Genomic DNA, 26,288 nt, shown 5'->3' with positions numbered 1-26,288 from the left:
ATGTAAATCATAAATGCTTGTATGCAATCCTCTGTTCAATAAATGTGTTCTGCATTCATAGTGGTATCAACTTTGTGTGTCTCCCTAACCAATGTCCTTTGAGGGCGTCAATATATTGAGTGGAAAGTTTGGTAAATAATGAATAATTATTCATTTAGGGGTCCGTTTCCGTTATATCCGAATTGCATGAAACATAGTAGGTTTTCATTATATATTGCTTGGACCAAAACAAAGATATCCTGTGAATCGTTGAGACTTCAAATCCTTAAAAAGGCCGTCACCCAATAGGCAATAATCTCCATAATCGTTTATGATCTAGTACACGTTTAAACGATGTTTCAATTCAGCGCGGATTTCTAAAACTTTAAGACGGTCCCTAGTTGGCATAAACCGTTTTCCGCTGTCAGCTAAACTCGTAGTGCTCGAAACGAAATACCAGTTGAGTTTACCGACTTCTGTCTAGGCTACGGTTACTCGAGAAAAGGATACGGGACGACGACATTGGTTTGCATATCTTTTACAAATGCGAACTCTGACGATCTATTTTGCTTGGAGTCTGGATAGCGCTACACTCGATCATCACAAGACATCCTTGTTTTTTCCTGCTCCTGTCACGAGTTTTTCGTAGATATAGGCCTACCTCTGCTTCAGAACAGCAGCCCGCTCCGGGACATTTCATATCCTGCAGACATACAAGCCAGAGACCCACTTGGGGGAAATACTTAAAAAGGAACCAAAATGCTTTCGTTGGAGGAGGTAACATCATGTTTAGATCGTGCAGGGCAATCTCACGTTCTTCAGTTCTGGTCCGAGTTGTCTGAGGATGAGAGGAACGACTTTCTCGTCGAATTGTCTGGACTGGATCTGAACGCGTTGAAGCAACACTGCGAAGAAGCGGTCTCTGCTGCGGCGTCCCAGCCTGAAAGAGTGGATCCGGACATACAGCCGGTCACTGAGGAGTTTGTGGGCAGCCTCCTGAAGAGTGATCAAGCCACCCTTGTTCAGTGGGAAAATGAAGGTATTCTATTCTGGTAGTTCGTTCTTGTTGTTTTTTTGTCATAAGCTACGTTTTTTTACGTAGCTTATGTGAAATTACGTTCCTCGTGTATTCTACAATATCTTTGTCTTCAGTCTAAGATTTGTTTACCCTACAACATGCAGACTTGTTACTTTGTTATGTTTTGTCTGTTTTCAACAAAATAACCTTGAATATCTCAGCTGTTGAGATGGAGTGAAATCCATTAATCAGAGTAAAAAAAAAAGGAGATTTAAAGTCACAAATGAAAAAAATAAATAAAATAAACGTAATCTAAATCACAATGATAAAGAGAAGTCGAACTGTAAAATGTAACAGTGGGATCAGCGCCCCCTCTTGTAAAAGACATGCAACTGCATTTTATTGTGGTTAGAATTTCCCAAAAGCTTGTCTCCTGCCTGACCAGACATCATGTTTTCACAGGGTTGTTGCAGATCTCAGAGAATAGAGTTGGAGTTCTGCTTTTGGCCGGTGGTCAGGGCACGCGACTTGGTGTCCCATACCCCAAAGGAATGTTCGATGTAGGGCTCCCAAGTGGGAAAACTCTCTACCAAATCCAGTCGGAACGCATTCGCAAAATACAGAATCTGGCAGATTTGAAACATGAAACCAAATGCACTGTCCCATGGTAAGATTTCAAAGAAGCTGTATAGTTTGAGAATAGTCTGAAAAAGAGTCTCATAAAGCCTGTTGAGTGTTGTCTCAAAGATTTGATGAAGCAGAATTAGCTTTTGTCTATCTATCTACTTTGATTGAGAAGGATACACTGACAAATCACATGTGTGTATCTGTGTGTTTAACTCTGTACTCCTAAGGTACATAATGACCAGCGAATTCACCCTGAGCCCCACAGAAAGTTTCTTCAAGGAGAACGATTTCTTCGGCCTGGATCCGTCCAACGTTGTGATGTTTGAGCAGAGGATGATCCCTGCCGTGACCTTTGATGGAAAGGTCCTCCTGCAGGACAAAGGAAAGATCGCCATGGCACCGGGTATTCAGCAATCTTGGTTCTAGATCCCAGCTGAGTGGGGAAATTCAGCGTTTAGAACCAAGATGGACATTGGGGGAATACTATATTTGTACACAAAGTGGTGTCGGCTGGTTAAGTGGTATTTTGTTTTGCCTGAATTAATTTGTCCACGCAGCATCTTTGTGGCGGTTCATGAAAAAAGATATACTGACAGAATCCGCGTGACCATAACGAGCTTCAGACACCAACATGATTACTCCCAAGGCCAATTGTTTTGCCTTTAAGGTATCTTAAAAGTCTATGGATTCTACTATTGAAGCTGTTTTAATTATACATCCGGAAATATCGTGTGTCTCTAAAAACTTCTGGAGACGGAAGACACGCTCAGACTGAATCACAAAGTGAAAAAGAAAGTAAACTATCAGGCTTCCGTTTCGATAAATATCTTGCTAAAAAGTCAGTGCGCTCCCGGTTAGATGGAAACGGCGGTCTGTACCAGGCCTTGGTGGACAACAAGGTGCTGGAGGACATGGAGAGGCGAGGGGTGGAGTACCTCCACGTGTACTGTGTGGACAACATCCTGGTGAAGCTGGCAGACCCCCATTTCATCGGATTCTGTGTGAGCAGAGGAGCCGACTGTGGCGCCAAGGTACGCACGCACCGAGTGATGGCAGGATCCTGATAGAGACGGGATTCAGCAGGGACCTCGGCATACGATGGGACAGAGCTTTGACGGCCGATACCATATTGCGATTCTGTCAATATTGCGATGCAATATAAGGGTTTAGTGTTGGGGTTCCAGCTTGGACAGATTTAATTATTTCACTTTTTTATGATTGTGGCCTTACAGAAGATCAACACATAATGTGAATTGCTTTTAGGCGAAATTGGTCTAAAAACAGCCTCTAAGCTATCGAATGTACTCTTTTGACATTTGATAATCTCTGTGTGTGTGTGCGTGTGTGTGTAAGGTGGTGCCAAAGGCGTCCCCCAGCGAGCCGGTGGGGGTGGTGTGCAGGGTGGACGGCGTGGTTCAGGTGGTGGAGTACAGCGAGATCCGTCCAGAGACGGCGGAGCGAAGGGGGGCCGGAGGAGAGCTGGTGTTCAGCGCTGGAAACATCTGCAATCACTTCTTCACCAGGGCCTTTCTGCAGGAAGTCGCACAGTAAGAGGCTTTCACTTCAGTACACACATGGTTATTTGGAGATCGGCTTCCATCCAAACTAAATAAGGGGAGACATTTACACTGAGGTTAATTTTAGAGGGGGTGGTGAATTATACTTGAGGAGCTAGTTGATGGATTTAGACCAAAAATGTTTTTTAAGGACTCAGGTTTTTGTGATTTAATATTTATGTTTACTTTGATTAATGTTGTTTTCGTATTTTAGGTCAAGCTCATGTTGTTGAGTTTAAGTCTGAGTTTACCTTAATAATTGGTGCCTTTGTGTGGGTGTGTTTGTTATTCCACAGGGAGCACCAGGGCAAACTGAAGCAACACGTTGCACTCAAGAAGGTTCCTTTCGTTGATGAATGTGGAAATCATGTAAAACCCTCCAAACCTAATGGCATCAAGATGGAGAAATTCGTTTTTGACGTCTTTCCATTCGCACGGTGGGCTACGAAACGAATGTTTGTCCGTTTGTGTCCGTGTGTGTATGTTTGTGTGTGTGTGTGTGTGTGTGTTTGTGTGTGTGTGTGTGTCTGTGTGCTTCTCTCTCTGCATTATCTCACTCTTTGTTAATTATCAGGAAATTGACGACACATCTCATTTGTCCCAACAGCTATCGGCTAATTCAATAGATAGGAACCAGTTGTAACGACGTGTGTAAGATTGTCTGTTCTTAACTTTTGCATTGTCTTTTTACGTTTTCATTATGTGACATTAAGTCTTGCACATGGACAGCAAAACAATTGCCCTCTTGTATTTAATGTCGTCCGAACTCGAGCAGCTCGTAGTAAAACCTTCCCACTCTGTTGTTCGTCATAAGGAACTTCGTGGCCTTTGAGGTGGTACGGGCGGAGGAGTTCTCTCCTCTTAAGAACGCAGACGGGGCCTCCACAGACACCCCCACCACGGCCCGACGCTCCCTGCTGGGGCAGCACTACCGCTGGGCCCTGGCGGCTGGGGCTTCCTTCCCAGACAACCACGGGAAGACCGTGCCCACCAGGTCTTTAGCCAAGCTCTGTTTGGTCACAATGTACCCACGTCCAAATTAAGCAAACTTTGTATTAAAGAGCCACTTGCAGGTTTGCACTTAATTATGTGCAAGGCAAGTATGGAGTAAACAGATTTTAGAATTGAATGTAATGACAGCTGGTTTCGTTTTTTTAACGAAGAACCAGCTTTAACGCAGCGTAACTGAAGGTAAGACCAATCTAGAGCTGAGTGAAAGGCAAGTGGAATCGAAATGTTGAGCCTACCGTAGCCTTATCATTTCTTAATCATATTTAACGTTCAAGGGACCACCACCAGCTATAGAGGACCAAGTGTGTCGGGGAAATAATGATGTTTTTTTTTCATGCCATTGCGACTCTACTTGCAATTTAAGCACGCTTCAAGCAAGTTATATCACAGTCAAGTTCAGTACAAAACGCAGTGATGCCAACCCTTTGGTTCTTCAACTGATAGAGGGAAATGCACTGTACCAAGCTAGTGCTTGTTGAGTTTCATATAGGGTGACAGGCGTAGAAGATCCTTATGTAACGTGAAATGTATATCACAAAGTGAGTGTTTCGTGTGTTTCGTGTAGGGTGACAGCCGAAGAAGATCCTCCTGTTCTGTGTGAGATCTCCCCTCTCGTGTCCTACTTTGGAGAGGTGAGGTCATTAACTAAACGCCTCTGTGCGCTCTTTAAACCACAAACCACATCAATGTCTTTCTAAGCGTATGCATTGTAATGTGCTTTCACGTGATTTCAATGTCTAAATGAGAAATAACAATGAATTGTTCCTCATTTATAAATTGATGTGATGTGATGTTGGATATAATGACATCACCCTACACAGATAGCCTCGGAGTTGTAGCAAAATAGATCACCGACACTTGGCTTCTCTTCTTGCCTGCAGGGCCTGGAGCGGATTCTGAGAGGGTCAACCCTAACATCGCCCTTTATTCTGGATGAGAAGAGAGCAAAGGACCTGCCAACCCTGTGAAACATCACATTATATATCCTGGACATCACAGGCAGTAGACTATGGGCTTGCTGCACAAAGGTTCACAACACAAATAAATCATTTTAGTGAGTTACCCCATGCCCCATGCATGGATGCGGCACACAATAATTTGAAGTGTTGTTCAATCATAAATAAGATGGTAAATGTAGAAAAGGGATCAGTAAAATTCTTCTTAAATAAAATGAGGGTTGAGTAGGGAACAAATCTCCAAATAGAAGCAAATAATCAGTGTTCCATTAATGCAATGAGTCATCCGTCAGTATTTCAAATGTGTTAAACATTGTTTAAAATAATTGCCCATATGTAATTCTTTAAATAGTTATTATTGTAACCAAAGGTCATATTTCAATGTGCTTAGCAAATATTTGACAGAAATTTCAAATAAAAAATATTGCATAAGTACATACAGCTTTATAAGGATGAAAAGGGACGGTTTAAAATGTTGTTTTTTATGAATGTGAATTAAAACCCTAGTATTTTACCCCTGGTTTGTTTGATGTACACAAAAAAAAAAGTTGGTCATGCAATGTCAAAGATTTTATAAAATAAAAGCTAAATAGCACAGACGTATAGGCTACTACGAATATGTCATTGTGATCTAAGCTTGTACAGATGTCATTGGACCTGACACAGTACAGGCTTTGGGAAGAGAGGAAGGATCAAATATCCCTTAACCGTGCCATACTAGTGGGGCTTCTCACGTGACAGATGAAGACCAATGAAAGTGAACCTACATAACAATAATCGACAACAAACAGTAGCGGATTGACGGCTCTACAGCATCTACAGTATTGTATCAATATTCTGTTTTTGTTGCACTTGTTTTTTTTGGTCGACTGATTTATTGACTCTTGGTGCGACGTTTAAATATTAATTAGTCAACTGTGTGTTCTTTGGAATCTGACGCTTAGCACACAACGTCGCAGATGCTGTACGATAAATCCAACGATCGTGCGATATACATTATACATTGTATTTTTTGATGTACAGTGGACTATTTTGTTTTGGGATATCTGTCCTTGCGATTGTAAAAAATGAAGGACTTTTATCAAACAACTTATTGGGGCAGTGGCTGCCTGCTTGCTAGCTAGATCTCTCATGGTCGGACGCACTTGAGCCCAGCGGGGGTCCTGGAGGGGAGCGGACTATGATCCATGGAGAAGTCGCGGAGGTTGACGCTCTAACATGCTAGGACGATGTTCAAAAATGTATTCGGCTCAGGGTTCCTTGTACGAACAGCTCATGTTATTTTGACATGGGTCATCACCCTCATCCTGTTCCTGCATGATACAGGTAAGAGACGCGTTGTGCAGTTAAAATTAGATGTTCATATACGCTGTGACGTGTTGTTGTTGTCCTGCAACATTCCGTATACTGAATGTGGTGTTTTGTTTTTTGGAAGATCTGAGGAAGCATGAAGAGAATGGCAGGCTTGTTCAGCCCGTGCTCTTCGTCCTGCTGGTGCTGGTGTCCGTCTTGCTTTATTTCGCCGTCTCCCTGATGGACCCTGGATTCATCCTCAACGATGACAACGGTTTGCAGGTGACTCATTTTTGCATGATGCTACTGGCATGTCATTTTATGTGTGTTGATAAAGTGTTAATACTTGATGTAGAACTAACTTAAGGAAAACTATTATAGAAGTACTGCTGTTTCATTTAACAGCCTGAAGAACAATATAAATACAGTATACTGTATATTTCCCACCACAGGACAGTTTTCATTGTTCTGTGATGGGAGGCATCGAGATCCATGACGTAATGAGGGGAGGTTCATTGCATTGTTGTCATAGTTAACTAGTATATTACTGCTTTTCTTGTCTTGTGTGTATCATCGTATACCTCAGTACCCGGATGACATCATTCATGTAATTGTATGCATGTAATGTTAATGCATTCAACAGTAACATTGATAATGTGACACCTTGTTTATTTGGATATTCTAATCCATATGCTTGCAACTTCTGAATTCTTATTACATCCATAAACGCAAAATAAGATGATGGCACAATACGGTGGGATTCAAGAGGTTAAGATCATCAGTGATGGGAGCTTTCTGGTCCCCTCTCTCTGTGTGTCCATCCTGATCCTGTGAGTTCCCATACTGGTGCTCTCTGAACACCTAACCCCGACCTCTGACCCCTGTGCTAACAGTTCACCCTGGGGACTACAGAGGAGCAGCAGGACATGATCCCCCCCCCCACCTCCAAGTCCCTGCGCCAGCGCCGCTGCGGACACTGCCTGCTTCAGGTACACTGGTCTCAATCAGCTTTATTGTCAATTCCAACAAATGTGCAAGACAAATAGGTAATATAAAAAAATAAGTCATATTTACAATAGTGAGTACAATAATGAGTGATCTTGATGTGGTTGGTGATTTGTTGACTGCAACTTCATTCCATGGTCTGATGTGTCCTCATTGGGTGTTCGGTGGGCACATATCAACAAACACGGGTTTGAACGTGCAATGTTCTTTTGGAGTGCATTACCTGTTTCCGAACCTGCGGTTTGAGAAGCGGTGCCTCACGTCACCCGCTGTGGGACGATACATGTGTGTCATGGACAGGTTGAACCTGCCACGGCCGTCCCCTGCAATCTAACACGGGATCTCGCGGCAGTATAGAATAACAACAGCAGTAGCCCCGTAGCCAAGTTCTCCGTTACACCACCCCAACTCGATTCCACAGAAGAAAACACAATATTACATTGTGGAATATTCAAATAATGTCTTTGTAGACAACGCAGGTTTGATTTGAATTTCTTGGGCCAAATGGTCGTTTCCCAGCAGTCTTTGATGCAAGCGTAAGTGCAGTACATCTGTCGATGGACCATTGCTACTCAGACACCATAGTGCTAAGCAGTGAGGGGTTGATTCTTTAAGCCCATGCTGATTGAAAGACAAACACTCTTACCACTAAGTCCCATGGCAGTTGTCTGGGACCGTCACTCTGACACCCTTACAGAGTACAGCCTGTGTTTGGTTTCAGTAGCCAAGAGCCTATCTCAACAATCTCTTTCTCTCGCTCATTAAAGGAATTGTGTAATGATGCAGGTGAGAACAGGCTGGGGGAATAGTATTCAAAGCTCAGGGTTTCGCTACGTCTTCGTTTCAAGAGATTCTCTGAGAACTTGTGGAACGAGGAAAATACCTAGTGCAGCTTCAGCAAGGTCATGAGGTGATAAGGGGAAATAGTTTCCGTTGATACATTTTGTAGTCATGAAAGGCTTTTTTTTTTTTTAAAAAGACGTACATTGATTCCATGTTCCAACTTTAACATTTTTTAAATAAATAGAATACTATATGAGATTTCTTTGAATATTTCAGATAGGCCATTCGAATAGGAACTGTGTGTGTGTGTGTGTGTGTGTGTGTGTGTGTGTGTGTGTGTGTGTGTGTGTGTGTGTGTGTGTGTGTGTGTGTGTGTGTGTGTGTGTGTGTGTGTGTGTGTGTGTGTGTGTGTGTGTGCGCGCACGCGTGTTTCCAAAGCAGCAGCCAATGAGGTCCAAGCACTGCCAGACGTGTCAGCACTGCGTGCGCCGCTACGACCACCACTGCCCCTGGATCGAGAACTGCGTGGGCGAGCGCAACCACCGCTGGTTCGTGCTCTACCTGGCCGTCCAGCTGCTGGTGCTGCTGTGGGGGCTGCACATGGCCTGGTGAGTGCGGGTGGTCCCCCTCCATGATGCTCTGCATGCAGTCAGGGGGCGACCCCCCCCTCTTCATTGCGTAATTGTGCAATAGTGCGAAAGTGAATCGAATTTGCATCGCTTTGGGGCGTCTGCGCTCCCGAAAGGTTGCATGAGATGAGAAAACAGAGGAGAAAAATGGAATGAATGCATTTACTTTTGGACGCCTTGTACTTGAACCCTTGAATGACACACTGTAACAGCTCGTTGGTGTTAAGGGTGCTACAGTCTTGTGTGTCTGAGGAATCCCTACAGCTAAATATGGACTTGATGTGAAATGACGGCGAGGTTGGCAAATTGAGTCAATGTTCTTTTCATCGCAATGAATAATCGCACAATATTGTGCGAGGTATATTCTCAATTATTATTTTGTCTTAATAGTGCAGCCCTACATACCAGCCCTTTACCCCAATAGGGAGTCCCCTAAATAAGTTAGGGGTATGCAAAGACACACACTATGTGCACGAGAAGACGTGTACGTGTGTGTGGGTTAATTAATGGACTAGATCAACAGAGGGATATCCACAAAGTTAAAACAAAAACAAAAACATACGGCACGTGACAAGACACACAGGGCTTCGTAAGTTTTTGTGTCGAAAAAAAACCCACTGAACAAAAGGCGCTCCCTGAGGTCCCGTTCCCTCTCCCCCAGGACGGGCTTCAGTGCGGCGGACTCGTGGCAGGCGTGGCTGCGCTCCAACGGCGTGCTGCTGGCGGCGGCGGCGGCGGTGGCCCTGCTCTCGCTGACGGTGCTGCTGCTGCTGGGGTCCCACCTCTACCTGGTCTCCCTCAACACCACCACCTGGGAGTTCATGTCCCGCCACCGCATCTCCTACCTGCGGCACTGCGGCGCCGACGAGAACCCCTTCGACCGCGGCGCCGCCCTCAACCTGTGGGGCTTCTTCTGTGCGCCGGGTGGGTCCGCGGTGGTGTGGGAGCAGGTGTACTTCAGAGAGGGCAGCGACCCTGTGTGACCGACCCCGGAGGGACCCGCCATCGCAAAGGGGCCATTTTCTTACTTTTTTTTAAGATTAGCTTTCTTTTTAGACAGGAAAATATGGGAGAGAGGGGAGGAATTGCACCAAAGGACCATGGGAAGGATTCGAACCCGGTTTCGCTGCGATCAGGACTGAGCCTGTATTGTACATGCTCAACCTGGTGAGGGGCGCCCCGTAGGTGGGTGGGTGGGTGTGTGTGTGTGTGTGTGTGTGTGTGTGTGTGTGTGTGTGTGTGTGTGTGTGTGTGTGTGTGTGTGTGTGTGTGTGTGTGTGTGTGTGTGTGTGTGTGTGTGTGTGTGTGTGTGTGTGTGTGTGTTCTGCTTCCCTGTATTTGATGCGTCTCAAAGGGAAACCGGCAATGAGAGCACAGTGCAGCCGTCGGAACCAGATCAAATCCAATCCGCCCCAGCTGAGGTGAACCCGTTCCAGGGTTTGTGGTCAACTGGTTACATGAGTGGGAAAAGTGAAGATGTACTCGAATTAATTTGAATATTTTTTTTTAATCATTCTGAAATAACCGAATACTATGACATGAAATAAGCTAAGACGTAGATATAGTCTGTTTCATTCGTTTATACTTTATTAGGGGACTAATACTGTTTGCAACAAACTGTGTTTCATTCTCAAACAATTGTTTACAATCTTTAAAGTATATAAGCAACAATCGATATTGTTTTGGTGTATATCCTTTGCGTTTAAGTGTGTAGTTTGAGTGGTTTGGCGAAGGATTGTAAAACCCCTGTAACACACAAGCTTACAATGACTTGTTTATGCACTTCCATCCTACTGGACCTTACCCCTGCCCTTCATGGACTTTTTACTTGAAATGGAAATTTACTGAAATGGAAACTTGCGTAACGGTTTGATAGCTCTCCCAAGCATGCATACCAGATCAAAATCCATCCTTGGCAGATTTATTTTCTATACTCTTGATGTACCGTTTACACTTTAGTGATTCTGTGGTTGTTTTGATATTATCTGTGGTGTGTTTTATTAACTCAACACAAAAATAACTTTACAGGGTTCATTTTGCACAATTATTTTTTTTCTACTACTGTTAATTGTATTTAATTATGTTTTGAGTACTTTGTTAAAAAGTGTATTTTTGTTTAGTACAATCCTTGTGTGCTACATTTTCCGAGAGTAAGCATTTCAATCGATTTTGTATTTTTGACTACTATTTTGAAATAGGTTTTGAAAGGTTTGACTTTTGTATTTGTAGTTTTTAATACAGCTACTTAAAATCCCCCATGCATTGTTTGGTATTCCCATGATGGCTTTTCCCTGTGAAATAGATACTCTAAAGCAATAAATGTATTTAACTTACAGTATCTGTTGTATTGGAAAAAGTGCTAAATGCAAGTTAATGTCAGTGAAAGATGTTGTGGAAACAAAATGATAACATTTGTGTGCTTATCTTTATTTTATAATGGTTATAAAATTAATATGAATAAAAAACCATTGTTTGATGGATCAGAATTTATTTCGATTTCCCTTCATTGATTAAATCAATAGTCTTTCATGGCATTTTGAAACACAATAGTTAGCTACATTTCAGGTACTGGCCGATGATAAAATTTGCCCAACAAGTACGACAGAATTGAATACCAATAGTTGTCCACTACATAATATTCAAATATTATACATTAGAACAATATGACCTACAATTCAACATTCAGATGGCATCTAACTTCTTTGTAAACCAATATAAATGTCTAGTGTTATAGGGGAGGCAGTATTGGCCCATTTTAGAATATTTGTCATGTTGATTTTTATATGGGCACTTCAGACATTACATACTATTCAAATTATGCTAAAAACTAGTTGAAAGTTACAAATTCAACAATAAGCAGACCAACGCCCAAGTACATATCTTTGACATCTATAACAAATTCTTTATAAATGTAGACTGTACAATTCATGAGAAAGCAGGGTTATTTACAAAGCGTAGTAAAGCTTAAGACAAACATTTTATATTAACAAGATATTCAAACTAACAAACTACAGTAAGTGCGGCATTGACTCCTGGCCCCTCATTTCAACCAATCAGCAACAATAGCATCGCGTGTTGGGGGCCATCACTGTCACTCCATTGTAGTGTTTGATTGATCAAATCCCTGAGGATGGAGTTTGACCAACAGCACCCAAACTAAAGCAGCCTTTGAGTTCTTCCCTATGTTATAAAAGAGGTAAAAAAAAATAAAGATGGGGACACAACAACCACAGAGACAAAGTCCTCAGACGTAAAGGCTACGAGGCGAAAGAGGAGGAGCTGGTGGGAGGTCAGAAGGTCGGGGGGAGTCAGCTCAAGGAGGAGAAGTCGAAGTCGGAGAAGACGTCCTGCTCCTCGCGGCTCAGGACGTAGGGCGTGTGTGGCGGCGTGAGCACCGGCTTCAGGTGGGTGAACTCCTCGTCGAAGTTGCTCACGTCCTCCGGGGTCTTGATGACCGGGACGAACGGGGGCTTCACCTTCTTGGCCAGGAGAGCGTTCCAGTCCATCCCCTGTCAACGCATGGAAACGTTCCTGCGTTACTGGGGCCAAACGACGCAACGACACTGCTTTGGATGTGAATGCTGTGGTAGTTGAATGCAGTGTCATCAATCAGTCGATCTACCGTTTTTTCATAGAATTAAAAAGGATGACTCCTCAGGTACCACACATATGCGTTTCATAGCTACAGCAATGCTTGTGTTTGAATTTGCTCAGGTTATTAAAAGCAGGATATTTCATTGATTATTACCCGAAAGAAATTGTGTCTTTTCACTTCCTGGGCGTCGCCCTCCCCTCCGCCAAGCCTCTTCTCCGGATCCTTCTGCAGCAGCTACACCACCACAGAGGAGGAACACATATGAACCACAGCTTTGGGGAGCCAAAATTTGACCTTTTCAGGTATTTCCATCTTTAAATCGATAGCATTGCCTAGCTTAGCATTAGATGATCAACGTCACCCGGCTCTGTGTTATTGTCACCAGCCATAGTTAGCGGTGAAAGATTAGATGCTGCTAGCATGTTAGCCTTAAATGGTTTCAAATATACAACAACAATAACAACAACATGACGCACAATGACTTCACCATGTGCTGCATTCATTGTTGTGGCTATACATATTTAAAATGGGCGAGGTGATTAAGTAATGGAATAAGAAGTTAGTCTTGATTTTACTGTTCAAGGAAATGGATCCGGATGTGATGCAGACGTGATCAAGTAACACAACACAACCCTTTGGGCGGTGTATATGGTGTAGGGACACGGACCTTCTGAATGACCTCCTCCGATCCAGGCGTCAGGAAGCGGGGGTAGCGCACCTCATCGTTGACGATACTGTCAAACACTTCCTCCTCGTCGTCACCAGGGAAGGGGGACTGATAATGTGAGAAACAAACAGATGAATGAATACATAACTCGTGACTTGTGGATAGCCTTACAAATTGAGAACCGGGATTGTAATTTCATTGAAAAAAAACGTTTTCAGGTTTAAGACTTTTTGGTGTTTGTTTGGCCTTTTTGTCGTTTGAGAACATGGAGGTTAACGAAAGGTTACAGACAACTTCTCTAATCATTAGGTACATAGGGTAACTGACTGTGACTTATCTATGAGAATAGATCATATTCTAGATAGTTGGGAATAGTACCTCATTGAAACAAGAGAAATATGTAGAGATCCCATATGCTTTGCATGTGAACCACCATAACCACCATAACCCAGTTTCCCTGCTGGACCGGGTTTCCCTCCTCATGGAAACAAGCTGATATCTGAGAGTCAAACATTATCCATGAGCAGTGGCATTTTACCTCCCAGGAACCAGGGAGCCGTACTATGCATTCTACATAAACCCGGTACGACGTGTGTTGACACTAAGGCCCAATCCCATTTCTACCCCTTCCCCCTCCCCCTCCCCCTTCCCCCTCCCCCTTCCCCCTCCCCCTTGTTTTGAAGGGGTAAGGGGAAGGGGTAAGGGGTAGGAATGGGATTGGGCCTAACTCACCTCTCCCACCAGCATCTCGTAGATCAGCACTCCCAGCCCCCACCAGTCCACACTGCGGGTGTAGTTGTTCTCCGTCAGCACCTCGGGGGCCAGGAACTCGGGGGTGCCGCAGAAGGTGGTGGTCCGGTCCCCGTGGGCCATGCCTTCAGAACAAACGCACACAGGGGGGGTGGGAGGGGGGGGGGGGGGGTGAGACCGTGACATGACACGAGGCTAGACTGGGGACCCCAGGGGTTCCAGTGCCAGTGTCCCGCTGCAGGTATGTACCGTGTAATGAAGAGCTTTAACAAAATGTATACTATTTAATTGACAGCTATTAATATTATATTTATATTTAATTCAAATAATTTACTGTCCAGTTTGTGTTTCTCTGTAACTTTCTCTCTTTTTATATTGCATTGTTGAAGAATGTTGAAGAAATTTAAATTCTTTCAAGAATTTCATTGGCAACGACTGCTGCTGTAATTGTTGTGCATATGACAAATAAACCATCTTGAATCTCTAAACTTGTGACAGCGTGTACTCAATATGGAATGACATCATGGAACAACATGGAACTACACTTACTTTGAGGTGAGGGTTACTTAGAAACAGGGCGAAAATGTGAGTACCACGCTTGGATTAGGCTGTTCCATGAGGTTACTACATATTGAGTAAATACTTGTTGAGTGTGCGTGTGGATGACGGCTGGTTTTAGCAGCCTCACCTGGCCTGAGTCACACTGACTAAACTCTGGCGCTGGGTGGGGCTGCACACCTGTTGCACACTGAGAAATCAATGTGCACAGGTTTAACCAGACATCACCACACACTCTATCACACTCACAGATCTCGTGCATGGGAACAGAACCAGCTCAGGTATCACTGTTTGCAAACCATACAATAAACCGGTTTTCCATCATCACGTCCACGCATCTATACCTGGAAGAGCCTGGTAAAAGTCACCTGGGTGGAGTGTGGACTGGACCTTGTAACAATGGTGTTACAGGTGGTTTATAACACAGTTCAGCCCTGTAACGAGGACCGGCTGCCTGGGAGTGGTACCGAAACCCTTCCTAACCGTACAACAGGCCACTTCAATGACCCTACTGTCAAATGGGTTTGAACCTTGAGCATATTAAACCGCAATATTACATAGAACTAATTGTTAACTTAAATACATGACTCTTCAAAAACATTTGATTGAAGGTGCTACGATGTGGTCCCAGTCCAAATCCCGTCATGAATCCACAAAGTTTTAAAAAGGTAGGGAGCAGAGAGGGGACTTTTTCTTGGTCGTTTCCAAACCTTGCTCTCTTCTGCTCTTTTCTGTTCTCCCCGTCATAACTGCTCTCGCATCTTACCTGCTGCAGCACCATTAAACGCACATATTGCTGCTTTATTGAGGGATTTACCTTCCTTGCAGAGACCAAAGTCGGCTATCCTGACAAAGCCGTCCGCATCCATCAGCAGGTTATCCAGTTTCAGATCCCTGGGGGGCAGAAAGAAAAGCCTGTACCCTGCGACCGTCCATGAAACGTAACACTGAGGGCATCTGGGAGACGGACCCACCTGTACACGATGCTGTTGGCGTGGAGGAACTCTAGCCCCAGTAGTACACAGGAAGAGTAGAACCTGGACACACACACACACACACACACACACAGTATTTTTTACGGTTTAATAGTACAATAATGAAATACAAAACCAGTAGAGTATTGCAGACATGAGGATATCCTAAAGCCAGTTCAGCATCCTAGCTAAACCCTTCCCATCTGCGGTTAACATGTGTTCTTATGGTACACATTCTCAGGCCAGGGCAGAGACGTTAACCTATGTTTTGTTCTTGTGTGTTTGTATGGATCCCATCTCCCTCTCTTTTTCTTTAAAGGTGACATACTATACCACCAGGTGTCAGTGTGATTAGCCGTTACAAGCCGTTTTGTTAAATCTGCCTCTTCTGACATCACAAGTGGGCATGTCCTCCTAGATGGATGACGGCTAGATGAGCAACGTTTGCTACAGTCCACTGGGTAGGCTGGTAGACTGATCTATCCAGCGTACATCTAGGCGGACACGCCCACTTGCGATGTCAGAAGAGGCAGATTTTCAAAACGGCCTGCAACGGCTAATCCCACTCACACCTGGTGGTTACAATAGGTCGCCTTTAACCCATAACAGATAGGAATGTCCCTTCAGAGTGAATCATTCCTTGCTATAACTTGCCAATCCTTCTCTAATCCATCTGAATGTACCTAGGGCATTCCCCGGGGCTATGGGCTCACCGGGTCTGTTTGTCGCTGAAGACGCCGTTGTGGATGTGCGTCATGAGGTCTCCTCCCGGGGAGTAGGCCATGATGAAGCACACGTGGTCGGCCGTCTGGAAGCAGCCGTGCAGGTTGACCAGGAAGGGGTGCTGGGCGACGTTGATCGCCTCGAAGATCCTCTTCTCACACTGCAGGCTGCCAGGGTGCGAGCGCATGAGTCATCACGGCGCAAGGGAGCGTCAACAAAGAATCATATCTTTGTGTTTGTTGACACTCTAGCCAGTATGTTTACTCAATCCACTTAGCGTGTCAAAGAGCGTATCTTCAAGTAGCAGATTAGAGTGACATTGTTGAACTCTTAAATACCAACGTTTATATATTTATAAATTCAACTTATAGAGCGCTTTTCTAAATACTCAAAGTTGCTTATCAGAGTGAACAAAGAATAAAATAATTTTATAATAATGCGTACAAGTAAAAAGATAACAAAGGTGACAAAAAAACTGGAATAGCTATATAAGACTAGGGATAGTTAAAAGGAGTGAGGGGAGACAAGGGAAGGAGTTTATGTGTGAAAGCGATCTTGAAAGGTGAGTTTTAAGGGCCTGTTTAAATTGTGAGAGTGTGCTAGCCTGTCGGATGTATATCCGACAGGTCATTTAAAGCTAGTAAAAAGCTAGTATTTAAAGCTAGTATCGCTAGTAAAATGCCTCCAACAGGTTTAACTTGCGTGTCATGGGTTTCCTCACCTGTCGACCTCATTGCGTGTCATGATGTCACCCTTCTTCAGAGCCTTGATGGCGTACATTTTCCCGGAGCGCTTATGTTCCGCGAGCAGAACCTGGATGCAGTTATAAAGGATAAAAGGATGGATGTTACGCCAAGTAAGCCTGAATCCCTCAGAGACACAGAGTCTCAAATAAATCAATCGGAATACATATACAACTAGTATCTATTTACAATCACACCCATAGAGACACCATGAATCACAAGCACCTTTCCAAAGTGGCCTCTTCCTAGAACTGATATACAGCAGAAGTCTTCCATCTGAATCCCCTTTTTACGCCTGCAAGGACAACATAGATAAAGAGCGTAAACAACACAACACAATTGAATGACCAAAATGTGATAACGGATTGAAGCAATACATTTGTCTATGGTCATTATACTTGACTTATACATCCTGGATGAATCAGCTGCGTCTTGGCAAATGGGCTGCATACCATATTGTAATCTTTACATCGACATGCCTCACATTCCCCCACACTGGCAGCACTGTCCACCATGTGAGGTGTCCTGTCTGAACAACAGACCCTTCAGATGCTACTGGCTGGCCGACATGCTTGAGACGACAAATGCACAACTATCACATGGTCCACGTTTAAAAAGACAAAACGCGTAAACCGGTTCTTATCATGCAGGCTGTTCATGCCGACACACACACACACACACACACACACACACACACACACACACACACACACACACACACACACACACACACACACACACACACACACACACACACACACACACACACACACACACACACACACACACACACCTCACTTTAAAGATTGTGGAGTGAACCGTAGGTTCTCCTTGGAATCATGGACCTGGTTCTCGGCATCGTCTGGGGTCGACTAGTATGACAGAAGAGCAGAGAGTTTTAACTAAAGTTCGAGTTTTAGCACGGAATTGATACACAAGGGACGGTTTAACCCCTGCTGTGATGTCAGGTGTTTTGCGTGACCATAAAAGGGCGTACCGTCGGTGTGTTCCTGGCGGCCTTGCTCGGTGCCCGGGAGGAAGGAGGACTCTCCTCGTTGAAGTTGAGCTTGGTGACGGCGGGCTCTCTGGAAGGCAGTACGAGAACAACGATGAAACACAGGCTTTTGCAATCACCGTCGCACTGTAGATCGGTACGAAGTAAGACTGGAGACCTTTAATGTGACTGGACTTTACAGCTGGGTCAAATTATAAATTGGTACCTCAATGACTCTGGGCTCTGGTCCTCTTTTTTTTATTAGCCTTTTCATCATTAGTATCAATATGAGCATCTACATAGTGTATATAAACTTGAACTACGTCAAATACTGCGGTCTGGCATTTAAATCAAGACTAGAAGGGGAGTCTTTCTTCAAAATCCCAACATTTTCCAAAGGGGCCGCAGAAGGCTGCACCTAGTGGAGTGGGGGGGGGGGGGGGGGGGGGTGGTGGTTACCCCGGGCGGCCCGCCTTGGCTGGGGTGCCCCCGCCGATGAAGGGAGGGCTGAGGGCTTCCAGGGAACTGCAGGGGGGCAGGATGCTCATGATCATCAGGCGTCCCCAGGTGGTGAAGTTCATGTTCATCTGAGACGCACGCAGGAAGTTCTTCCCTGCAGGCAGGGGGGTGGGGGGGGGGGGGGGGGGGGGGACGGTCAGCTACAACAACCGAGTAGACAGTACAGCCAGGGGGTTTTTGGGGTTGACGCATGGGTAAGGAAATTGGTATGACATTGCCGATTTGAGTTTTTGTCTTAAAAATGTTACATCAGGAGCCGTCTGCCATCCCTAACCTCATCACGGTGGACCGATTCTTGATTAAGATCGAATCATTGCAGACGGAAAAAGTATTAAAATGCAAAATGTCAAACATTCTCAAATCAAATCCAGCCATATCTGGGCCACTTTCCCTGAAAACAGAGAAATCATGTGAAAGACGCGAGACGGACTCTGTAAGGGACGATTCTGCAATACTTGTCCATTGGCCCTTTTTATTCAAATCGTAATTAAACAGACACTTTAGAATTTACAATAGCCCTTGTCACCCGATCCCTGGGAAATGCCACAGAACACAGAAGGCCTGTGAGAACCCCCCCCCCCCCACAGCAGTGATCTGAGGAGGGAGGAGTCCAGTGAAATAGGTAGGCGGAGGTACCTTTTTCTTTCGGGAATATTCTCCTCTGCCTCTGGAGCTTGGAACGCCGCTCGATGACCGGATTAATGAATGTCACCTGGAGAAGGGATCCAATGCAAACACACGGGACCAAGAAATAAAGGTTCAGATCTCTGCCCTGGCCTGACAATGTGGAACATCATATCATATGTTAACCACAGGTAGGAAGGCTTTATGCTAGGACGGTACACTGGCTTTTAGGATAGCATCAGGTCTTTGCAACACTGTACTGTTTTGCATTACATTATTACAATGTGAAACCATACAAATAACAATGACTCGATGGTAGTGTCTGTCTGTCTGTCTGTCTGACCTCGATGAAGAGCATGCCTTGGGGCTCCAGGCTCAGGCACATGCCGTGCCGCTGGTTGTCCAGGAAGTCCTCCAGGCGCAGGAACTTCACGCCACACATGGAGCGCCAGTCGCGCCAGTACACCGCGATCTCCAGCTCCCGGGACTACGACCATTAAAACCAATAGCATCATGACCCATTCCTTGCATGTCAAAAGAAAGAAGTTCAAGGCACACCAACTTAAAGATGTCGGGCATGATTAGGAGAAATGTCAAGCATTACTACCAGGAGATAATATATACATTGTGTACTAGGTTATAAACAATTTTACAGTGCAGACAGATACTATAGGATCTCAAAAATGGCAATGGATACTACAGGCGTTGCATTATTAGTTAATGTGTATTGGAATGGAGAAAGAAATAATTAGGTGGAGCATTTACTTTATAATAATGCAAATCCTAAATAGTACTAGTAATAGTATTATATAAGTAACCCATCAGGATTATGTAATTAATCCCAGACTCATCACAGTACACCTAGCTTTGCCTCAAGGCACACCGGTTGGGAGCCACCGGCGCCAGGGGATCATATAAACTATTTGCATGGCTCCTCTCTCCGGCGGCCACTCACCCGCTCCAGGTCTATGCTGAAGCTCTGTCCCCAGGCCTCCTTGCCCAGCGGTTTCCAGGGCGTGTGGCCCACTATCCGGTTGTCCACCTTCAGAACAGCGCTGATCTCCGCTGAGAGGGACGCACACAGTGACTCAGTGAGACGAGGGACGCATGGTGCTCCAAAGAGACGGTGACGTCGAATGATATAGAAGCTCTGCTGAATGGACACATTGACATTGTGAGTAATAAGAGTTAGGGCTAGGGAGATGCATTTGATTCATGGGACAAGAGTACAAAGTCTTTTTCTTTCACTTTGTTATAAGCACTTAATAAAAAAGGATTTTGGATGCATTTATCACAATTATCTAATTGCGTACCAAAAACTGCAAATTTCGATGTGTATGCAATTAATTGTGCAGCCCTAGCATGAGGGCAGAAGCAAAGTGGCTCACAAGAAAGCTCATCAGCTTTGGCGGTCTTCCCGTTGGCGCCGCGTCCGGAGAAGCCGGCCCTCAGCTTGACCGAGCGGCCCTCAGAGGGGCTCCCCGGGGGGCCCGCCATGCCGGCCTGTTGGACCCGTCCCGGGACGATCTCCAGCAGCTCCTGGCAGCCCATCAGACACACCTCCAGACGACCTGTGTACAGGGCACCCGTTCTGCCGGTCAACTTGGGGAAGGTCCCACATCATATACTTGTATGTATATATGTAGGTATACTATACATCATGTACTGCATTGACGTCAGCTTTAGGAAATATGTTTTGTGCTTCCAAGTGGACAACTTTTATCATACATAATTATGTTCATGCATGAATTGCCTTCATCGCAAGTTTAATTTAACTTAAGGAAGCAGGTAGTAGTTCCTAATAGTTGTATGATTTAATGAAAGGGGGTGGGATTAAACAAGTGTATACTACTTCCCGCTCCTTTTTACAATTTGTTAATAAAAAGAGGAAGAAATGATCCTTGTTTTTGTTTCTGCCAGTTGGTGACGTGTTTTACATGCATATTTGAAATAAACTAAAATCAATCAATCAAATAGTATCGATTCGCAAGGATTGTCTGAAATGAGAGTGACATAGTGAAGCGGAGGTTGAAGGGAGGGGGGGGTTGAGCCGACCTGTGAGGCTGGCTGGCTTGAAGAAGGAGGCGTAGGAGGTGGGGCCGGGGGAGTGGAGCCGGGTGGGGCTGTCCAGGGAGCTGCTGCGCACGGCGTGGACGTTGACGTGCGTCAGGTCCTGCTTGATGGAGCCGTGTCTGGGGTGGTCCGAGGGCAGCTCCGCCAGGCGCTTCTCCAGGGACAGGTGCAGCAGGTCCACCTTCTGGCAGGACTCGCTCAAGGTGGCCTGGGCCTGAATGAACAAAGGGGGGGCCCATGAATAACACGCTGAAGACAAGCCACGGGAAGGCCATAGAACTCAGGGCAGGTGCCAAGGTAAGGGTCCTTTGTGAAAACTATAATGAATGGAAAAAACAGAATTCCAAAGATTATGCACAATTGAAGTGATTCCTCCCGGAGAACAGATTTCTTTATTGATTCCGGGGGGGAATGTTTCCATTAAAATTGCTCCGCTCAAGACAATAGAAGAAAAAGAAAAGGAAAACAAAAAAATAACTACGTAAGGGCAATACAATCAATGGGAAATAATGTGCATATGTAAAAAATAAATGTCATGTGTACAAAAAAGTGTCAAAGATGTGCATATGTACAAAGACTGTATTCATGTCAATAAATTAAAAAAAAAAATATATATATATTGTGCCGTGATGGAAATAAGGCTGGAATCCACCACTCCAGCCTCAGGGTAACGTGGCCCCCCCCTGCGGTTACCTCGGCCAGCAGCCGGCGGTCCTGCACCTTGCGCCTGCTCAGCTGCTTCACCACGTTCTTGGCGCCGTCCGACACGGCGGCTTCGATCTTCAGGTGATGCCTGAGCTCGGCCACCCGCACCTCCAGAGAGCTGTTCTCAAGGGGACCACCTGACCGGTAAGTCAAGTCAACATACTGTAAGTAGTCTGGTTTAGTGCATGTCAGCATGTCTCTCTCTCACACACACACACACACACACACACACACACACACACACACACACACACACACACACACACACACACACACACACACACACACACACACACACACACACACACACACACACACACACACACACCTGTGGTTGAATTAATTTTTGTGGGTAGAACTTAACACTAGTTATACTTTTCACTACAGTTAAATAAGACAAAAGCTTTCTTTCAAAACCTAGGACTAGGAGGGGCCGGTACATGCGGTGCAGTGAAAGGACCCCAATGCCGAATATTTCGGGATGTTTTGAGGAGACTGACCGTCCACAGCGTCGCGCTCTCCTTTGGGCTGGCCGACCTTGATGATCTGCATGCGGAGCAGCTCTATCTTGGTGCGGCTGTCTTGCAGCATCTGCTGGGCTGTACACAGCAGCTTACGGTCCTGTAGACGGAGAGAGGTCAGCAGATCAGAGCAGGGTCAGACAACAGGTGGATAAGGATAACACACACACGGTAAAGGAGTCAACGCACAATCAATGCATGGCCTGGAGGCAAGGCTAACATGTTACAGATTATAAATGGAATGCCGTGTTCAAATACATGCATTTCAAAATATAAAGTGGACAAAATATAGGAAAGGTACAGGTAGAATGGACATCAAAAATATCAGCGACCTATTTAATATGCTTCTGGAAATCTCCAGCCATTACAGAAACTCTGTTATGGTGTGTTTACATGTGAGAACAGCAGTGAAACACAATACAGATTTGCAAAAAGAAAATCTGCAACTACAAATACCAACCTATAAGTCGTATATACATCTCAAATGGCGTTTTTTTTTTCGGTTACAAAAATCAAAAGTCTAACTCAATACCATGAATGGTTTATTTCAGCATGGGTGGCCCATAGGGAATCTCTCTCTCTCTCTCTCTCTCTCTCTCTCTCTCTCTCTCTCTCTCTCTCTCTCTCTCTCTCTCTCTCTCTCTCTCTCTCTCTCTCTCTCTCTCTCTCTCTCTCTCTCTCTCTCTCTCTCTCTCTCTCTCTCTCTCTCTCTCTCTCTCTCTCTCTCTAAAATCGTCCTCTTCTGACATCACAAGTGGGCGTGTCCACCTAGATGTATGACGTTTGCTACAGTCTGCTGGGTGGGCTGGAAGCCTGATCTATCCAGCTTACATCTAGGTGGACGGACACGCCCACTTGTGATGTCAGAAGAGGCTTAATTTCAATACGTCTTGTAACGGCTAATCACACTCACACCTGGTGGTATAATGTGGGACCTATAAAGTTTATACCAAAACAACTTTGCACACTTTAGTAGTAGAAGTGTACCTTCATGATTGCATCAGTGGAAAAATATAAATGAATAAAAAGGAGGTGTTTGGGGAAACGCCCACCTTGACCGAGGTGCTGGTGTAGGTCTGGATGAAGTTCTCCGCGCCCTGCTTCACCTTGACCTCCATGGTGAGCTGCTTCTTCAGCGTGTTGACGCGGACGGCGCGGGGGGACGTGACATCCTCCCAGCGGCGGACCTCGGGGGACTGGGGGGCCTCGGCCCCTGGAGGAGATAGGATGGAGGTGAGGAACAGGTGGGGCCCAAGGCTCGGGCCCACCGATCTGAATGGAGATCAGCACTCTAGAGTCTGAGAGCAGACTCGCTCAAATCAAGGGGGGATTATGGGCGTTTCACTTGCTTTCTTTCATTTTTGTTTCGATCAATCATGTGGCTGGAGGTGGGGGTCTGTGAGCATGTTATTGGCTATTATTGGCAAACACAAACTTGGCCACCAAAAGTAAACTGTAAAACAACGAGAAAATCTTAGTTGCTATTCTAGAGCCATCCACCCCTATTGTTAACCTGCTGCCGCTCTGCCTGAACAATCTGGGCAAGACCCAGTACACACTTGGGAATTACACAGTAACACAATGAATTTTATGCTGTATGACGTGAACAATCCCAAAGTAGAAATACATCCGACAATGCTAAAACCAGGATAGTATTTTGTAGTAGCACAAAACAGCTATTCTCCCCAATTCTTAGGTTCTTATAAAATGTGTAAACAATAACAATGTAGCCTATGTGGATTTATCTCAAAACCTAAATCATCATATCAACCTTAATACATCAATTGTTATGATAAATGCATCACTTTGTGCTTACAGCCCACTGCGATCGTGAATCATGACATGTAGGCCAAGAAGTTCAAGTCCCAAGTCAGACTCAGTTCAGGCGACGTGCTCCTCGTTGGCTCACCTGTGGCGTGGTCCTTCTCCGTGGCCATGGCCCTGGAGTGGAGCTCCTGCAGCTCCATGTGCAGCCGCTCCAGCTTGCGGCTGGACGCCTTCAGCTGGCCCTCCACCTCCGACACGCTCTTGCGGTTGGTCACGGCGCGCCGCAGCCTCTCCGCCGCCTCCTTGATCTTCAGCTCCCGCTGGATCTCCTGTCGGATGAGGGTCCGGGCGTCCTCCAGCCGCTGCTGGAACTGCGGGTCCAAGATGTCGCCGTCCCCTAAGCCCTGCAGGCCGCCGCCCTGTAGCGTAGAGAACAATAAACAACAAAACGATGACGACGACGGCGATGACAGCAACCGATTGCTACATTCAAATGAAAAACAGATTATGGAAATACAAATCCTTGATTTACAGCAGGGCCAGAATTTGCGTGAGTTTCGAGGGAAGAAAAGGGCCACCTAATTCAGAAATTTGGTCAGTGTCACACATCAGTGAAAAGGACGAGGGAATAGGGCAAAAGGCCCAAACTATCAAATTATATAGTGCAGAATACATATTAGTATGCACGTTTTACAATTCACATCGACAACACACCTATTTAACCTATTTCCTCTTTTTGATTACAGTGTCAATGTTTCAACTCGATTTAAAGAGAATATACAGTATAAGCCATGGTGGCGAAACTGATAATGGTGTGTCCATTGCATAATTATTACATTCAGAAATGAAATCAGAGTTTCCATTGCCCACACATGACATACCTAGTCTATGTCGGTAATAACAACAATAAGCATAAACAATGACTACGCTAGTTTAGAGGGACAAGAAGAAAAAAAAAAAAAAAAAAAGACACAACTCTACCTTCTGCTAAAGCAGTATACTGCATCCTAAAAGCAGGTTCACACAAATATATTATTGACTAATATTATGAATATCACAGAGAATTAAATTGATCAATAGGCCTACACATTGATTTAAATAATTGTCCACGACTGACGTTCAACATGAGGAAATGAAATGACGTGAACGATCATCCAACTCAGTGTCTCAAAGAAAACAATGTTGCGCAGTGAGAAAAGGAAAAGGTCGGCATCACATCAAAAAATAACATTATGAAGTGTGTAAACGGTTCCCCCTCTTCAATAATTGGTATACTATATTGCTCTTTATGTTTCGTTCGTTACTTTAAAAAGACGCCGAGATGGCAAGGAAAGGGAGGAGGAATCCAGGTAAACAGGAAAAACAGGTGCGTCCTTGATTTAGTAGCTATATCAAAACAAGTTACCTTGAGATGACCTAAAGTTAAAACAAAAAGTCGTTGATTACATTTAATCATTAACATTACTTTACGATCCACTTTTTTTTAAATACATTTAGCAATCGGAAATAGCCTACCTGTACCGCCAAACCTGACATGGCTGTCAACTCCGTCCGTCCACGGGAAGCTAGTTGGGCATTCACAGCACACCGCAGTTAGAGCTCAAGTTCCTGATCTACAGATGTGATGGTTACCCGCACTCCGAGTATATTTATTAAAACAAATAATTAAGACACCAATCCAAAAGCATTCTGGGTTAAACCTTCCTTCTCCATTTAAATGTGGTGTTCTCAATGATAAGAAGTTGCCGCAATCTCAGGCTTCTCCAATTGTTTGAAATTAACCAGCGCTCGAGGGCAACGTCAGCAAGGGTCCGTTGGATTGGTGGACTTCAGAGTGACAGATCAATAAAGTAACCAATCATGTCGTATTGTTCAAAGCACCTGCCAGTCTACTTTGAATACTGCGATACCTTCTGCTGCCAGCCTGCCGAGGAGGTGCTTTGAAAGGTGCTTTGAATGTGTAGGTCATTTAAGAGGAAAGTCCATCAAGGCAGGTGAAGGGCCGAAACCCCTTGGTTATTTCCCGGTTTAAAATCTTAGATTATTATAAGCATTTTAATTTAAATTATATAAATTATCTTATTATGGAAATTATATTGTAGTAGGTGGACATGCCAAAGATACATAACCATATATATTTTATGGACAATTAATAGATAATTTGACAGTGGTACAGATTACCTTTTAAACATGTAAACAATACAATTCAACACTAACC

The 26,288-nt window shown here is 44.7% G+C and overlaps 3 protein-coding genes across 4 annotated transcripts; 2 read left to right on the top strand and 1 right to left on the bottom strand.

The window, feature by feature from the left end:
* Window positions 1-235: 235 nt before the first annotated feature.
* uap1l1 (UDP-N-acetylglucosamine pyrophosphorylase 1, like 1) lies at window positions 236-5,746 on the top strand. The gene is made up of 9 exons (XM_060049890.1): window positions 236-1,018; window positions 1,460-1,664; window positions 1,852-2,027; window positions 2,483-2,655; window positions 2,978-3,171; window positions 3,477-3,617; window positions 3,995-4,174; window positions 4,757-4,823; window positions 5,073-5,746. The coding sequence occupies exons 1-9, from the start codon at window positions 739-741 to the stop codon at window positions 5,157-5,159; spliced, it is 1,503 nt and encodes a 500-aa protein (XP_059905873.1). The 5' UTR covers window positions 236-738; the 3' UTR covers window positions 5,160-5,746.
* A 119-nt stretch (window positions 5,747-5,865) lies between these two features.
* On the top strand, window positions 5,866-11,347 carry zdhhc12b (zinc finger DHHC-type palmitoyltransferase 12b). 2 transcript variants are annotated; one of them, XM_060049902.1, is made up of 6 exons: window positions 5,866-6,473; window positions 6,583-6,722; window positions 7,334-7,429; window positions 8,670-8,836; window positions 9,519-10,050; window positions 10,212-11,347. In XM_060049902.1, the coding sequence occupies exons 1-5, from the start codon at window positions 6,377-6,379 to the stop codon at window positions 9,838-9,840; spliced, it is 822 nt and encodes a 273-aa protein (XP_059905885.1). In that variant the 5' UTR covers window positions 5,866-6,376; the 3' UTR covers window positions 9,841-10,050; window positions 10,212-11,347. The 2 variants fall into 2 exon arrangements, with proteins under 2 accessions (XP_059905885.1, XP_059905884.1); XM_060049901.1 differs by having other exon boundaries at window positions 8,667-8,836.
* Window positions 11,326-25,893, bottom strand: pkn3 (protein kinase N3). The gene is made up of 22 exons (XM_060049877.1): window positions 25,586-25,893; window positions 24,213-24,489; window positions 23,356-23,516; window positions 22,283-22,403; window positions 21,771-21,919; window positions 21,060-21,291; window positions 20,393-20,575; window positions 19,960-20,069; window positions 19,348-19,491; window positions 19,017-19,092; window positions 18,321-18,474; window positions 17,865-17,952; window positions 17,666-17,739; window positions 17,093-17,162; window positions 16,846-16,937; window positions 16,115-16,291; window positions 15,402-15,464; window positions 15,245-15,321; window positions 13,852-13,994; window positions 13,120-13,227; window positions 12,606-12,686; window positions 11,326-12,366 (listed from the first exon to the last, which is right to left on the bottom strand). The coding sequence occupies exons 1-22, from the start codon at window positions 25,604-25,606 to the stop codon at window positions 12,166-12,168; spliced, it is 2,802 nt and encodes a 933-aa protein (XP_059905860.1). The 5' UTR covers window positions 25,607-25,893; the 3' UTR covers window positions 11,326-12,165.
* Between the last annotated feature and the right edge of the window lie 395 nt (window positions 25,894-26,288).

This window comes from Gadus macrocephalus, chromosome 4 (assembly GCF_031168955.1).
Source record: "Gadus macrocephalus chromosome 4, ASM3116895v1".
NCBI classification, from domain to species: domain Eukaryota; kingdom Metazoa; phylum Chordata; class Actinopteri; order Gadiformes; family Gadidae; genus Gadus; species Gadus macrocephalus.
This window is presented reverse-complemented; position numbering and strand designations above follow the sequence as displayed.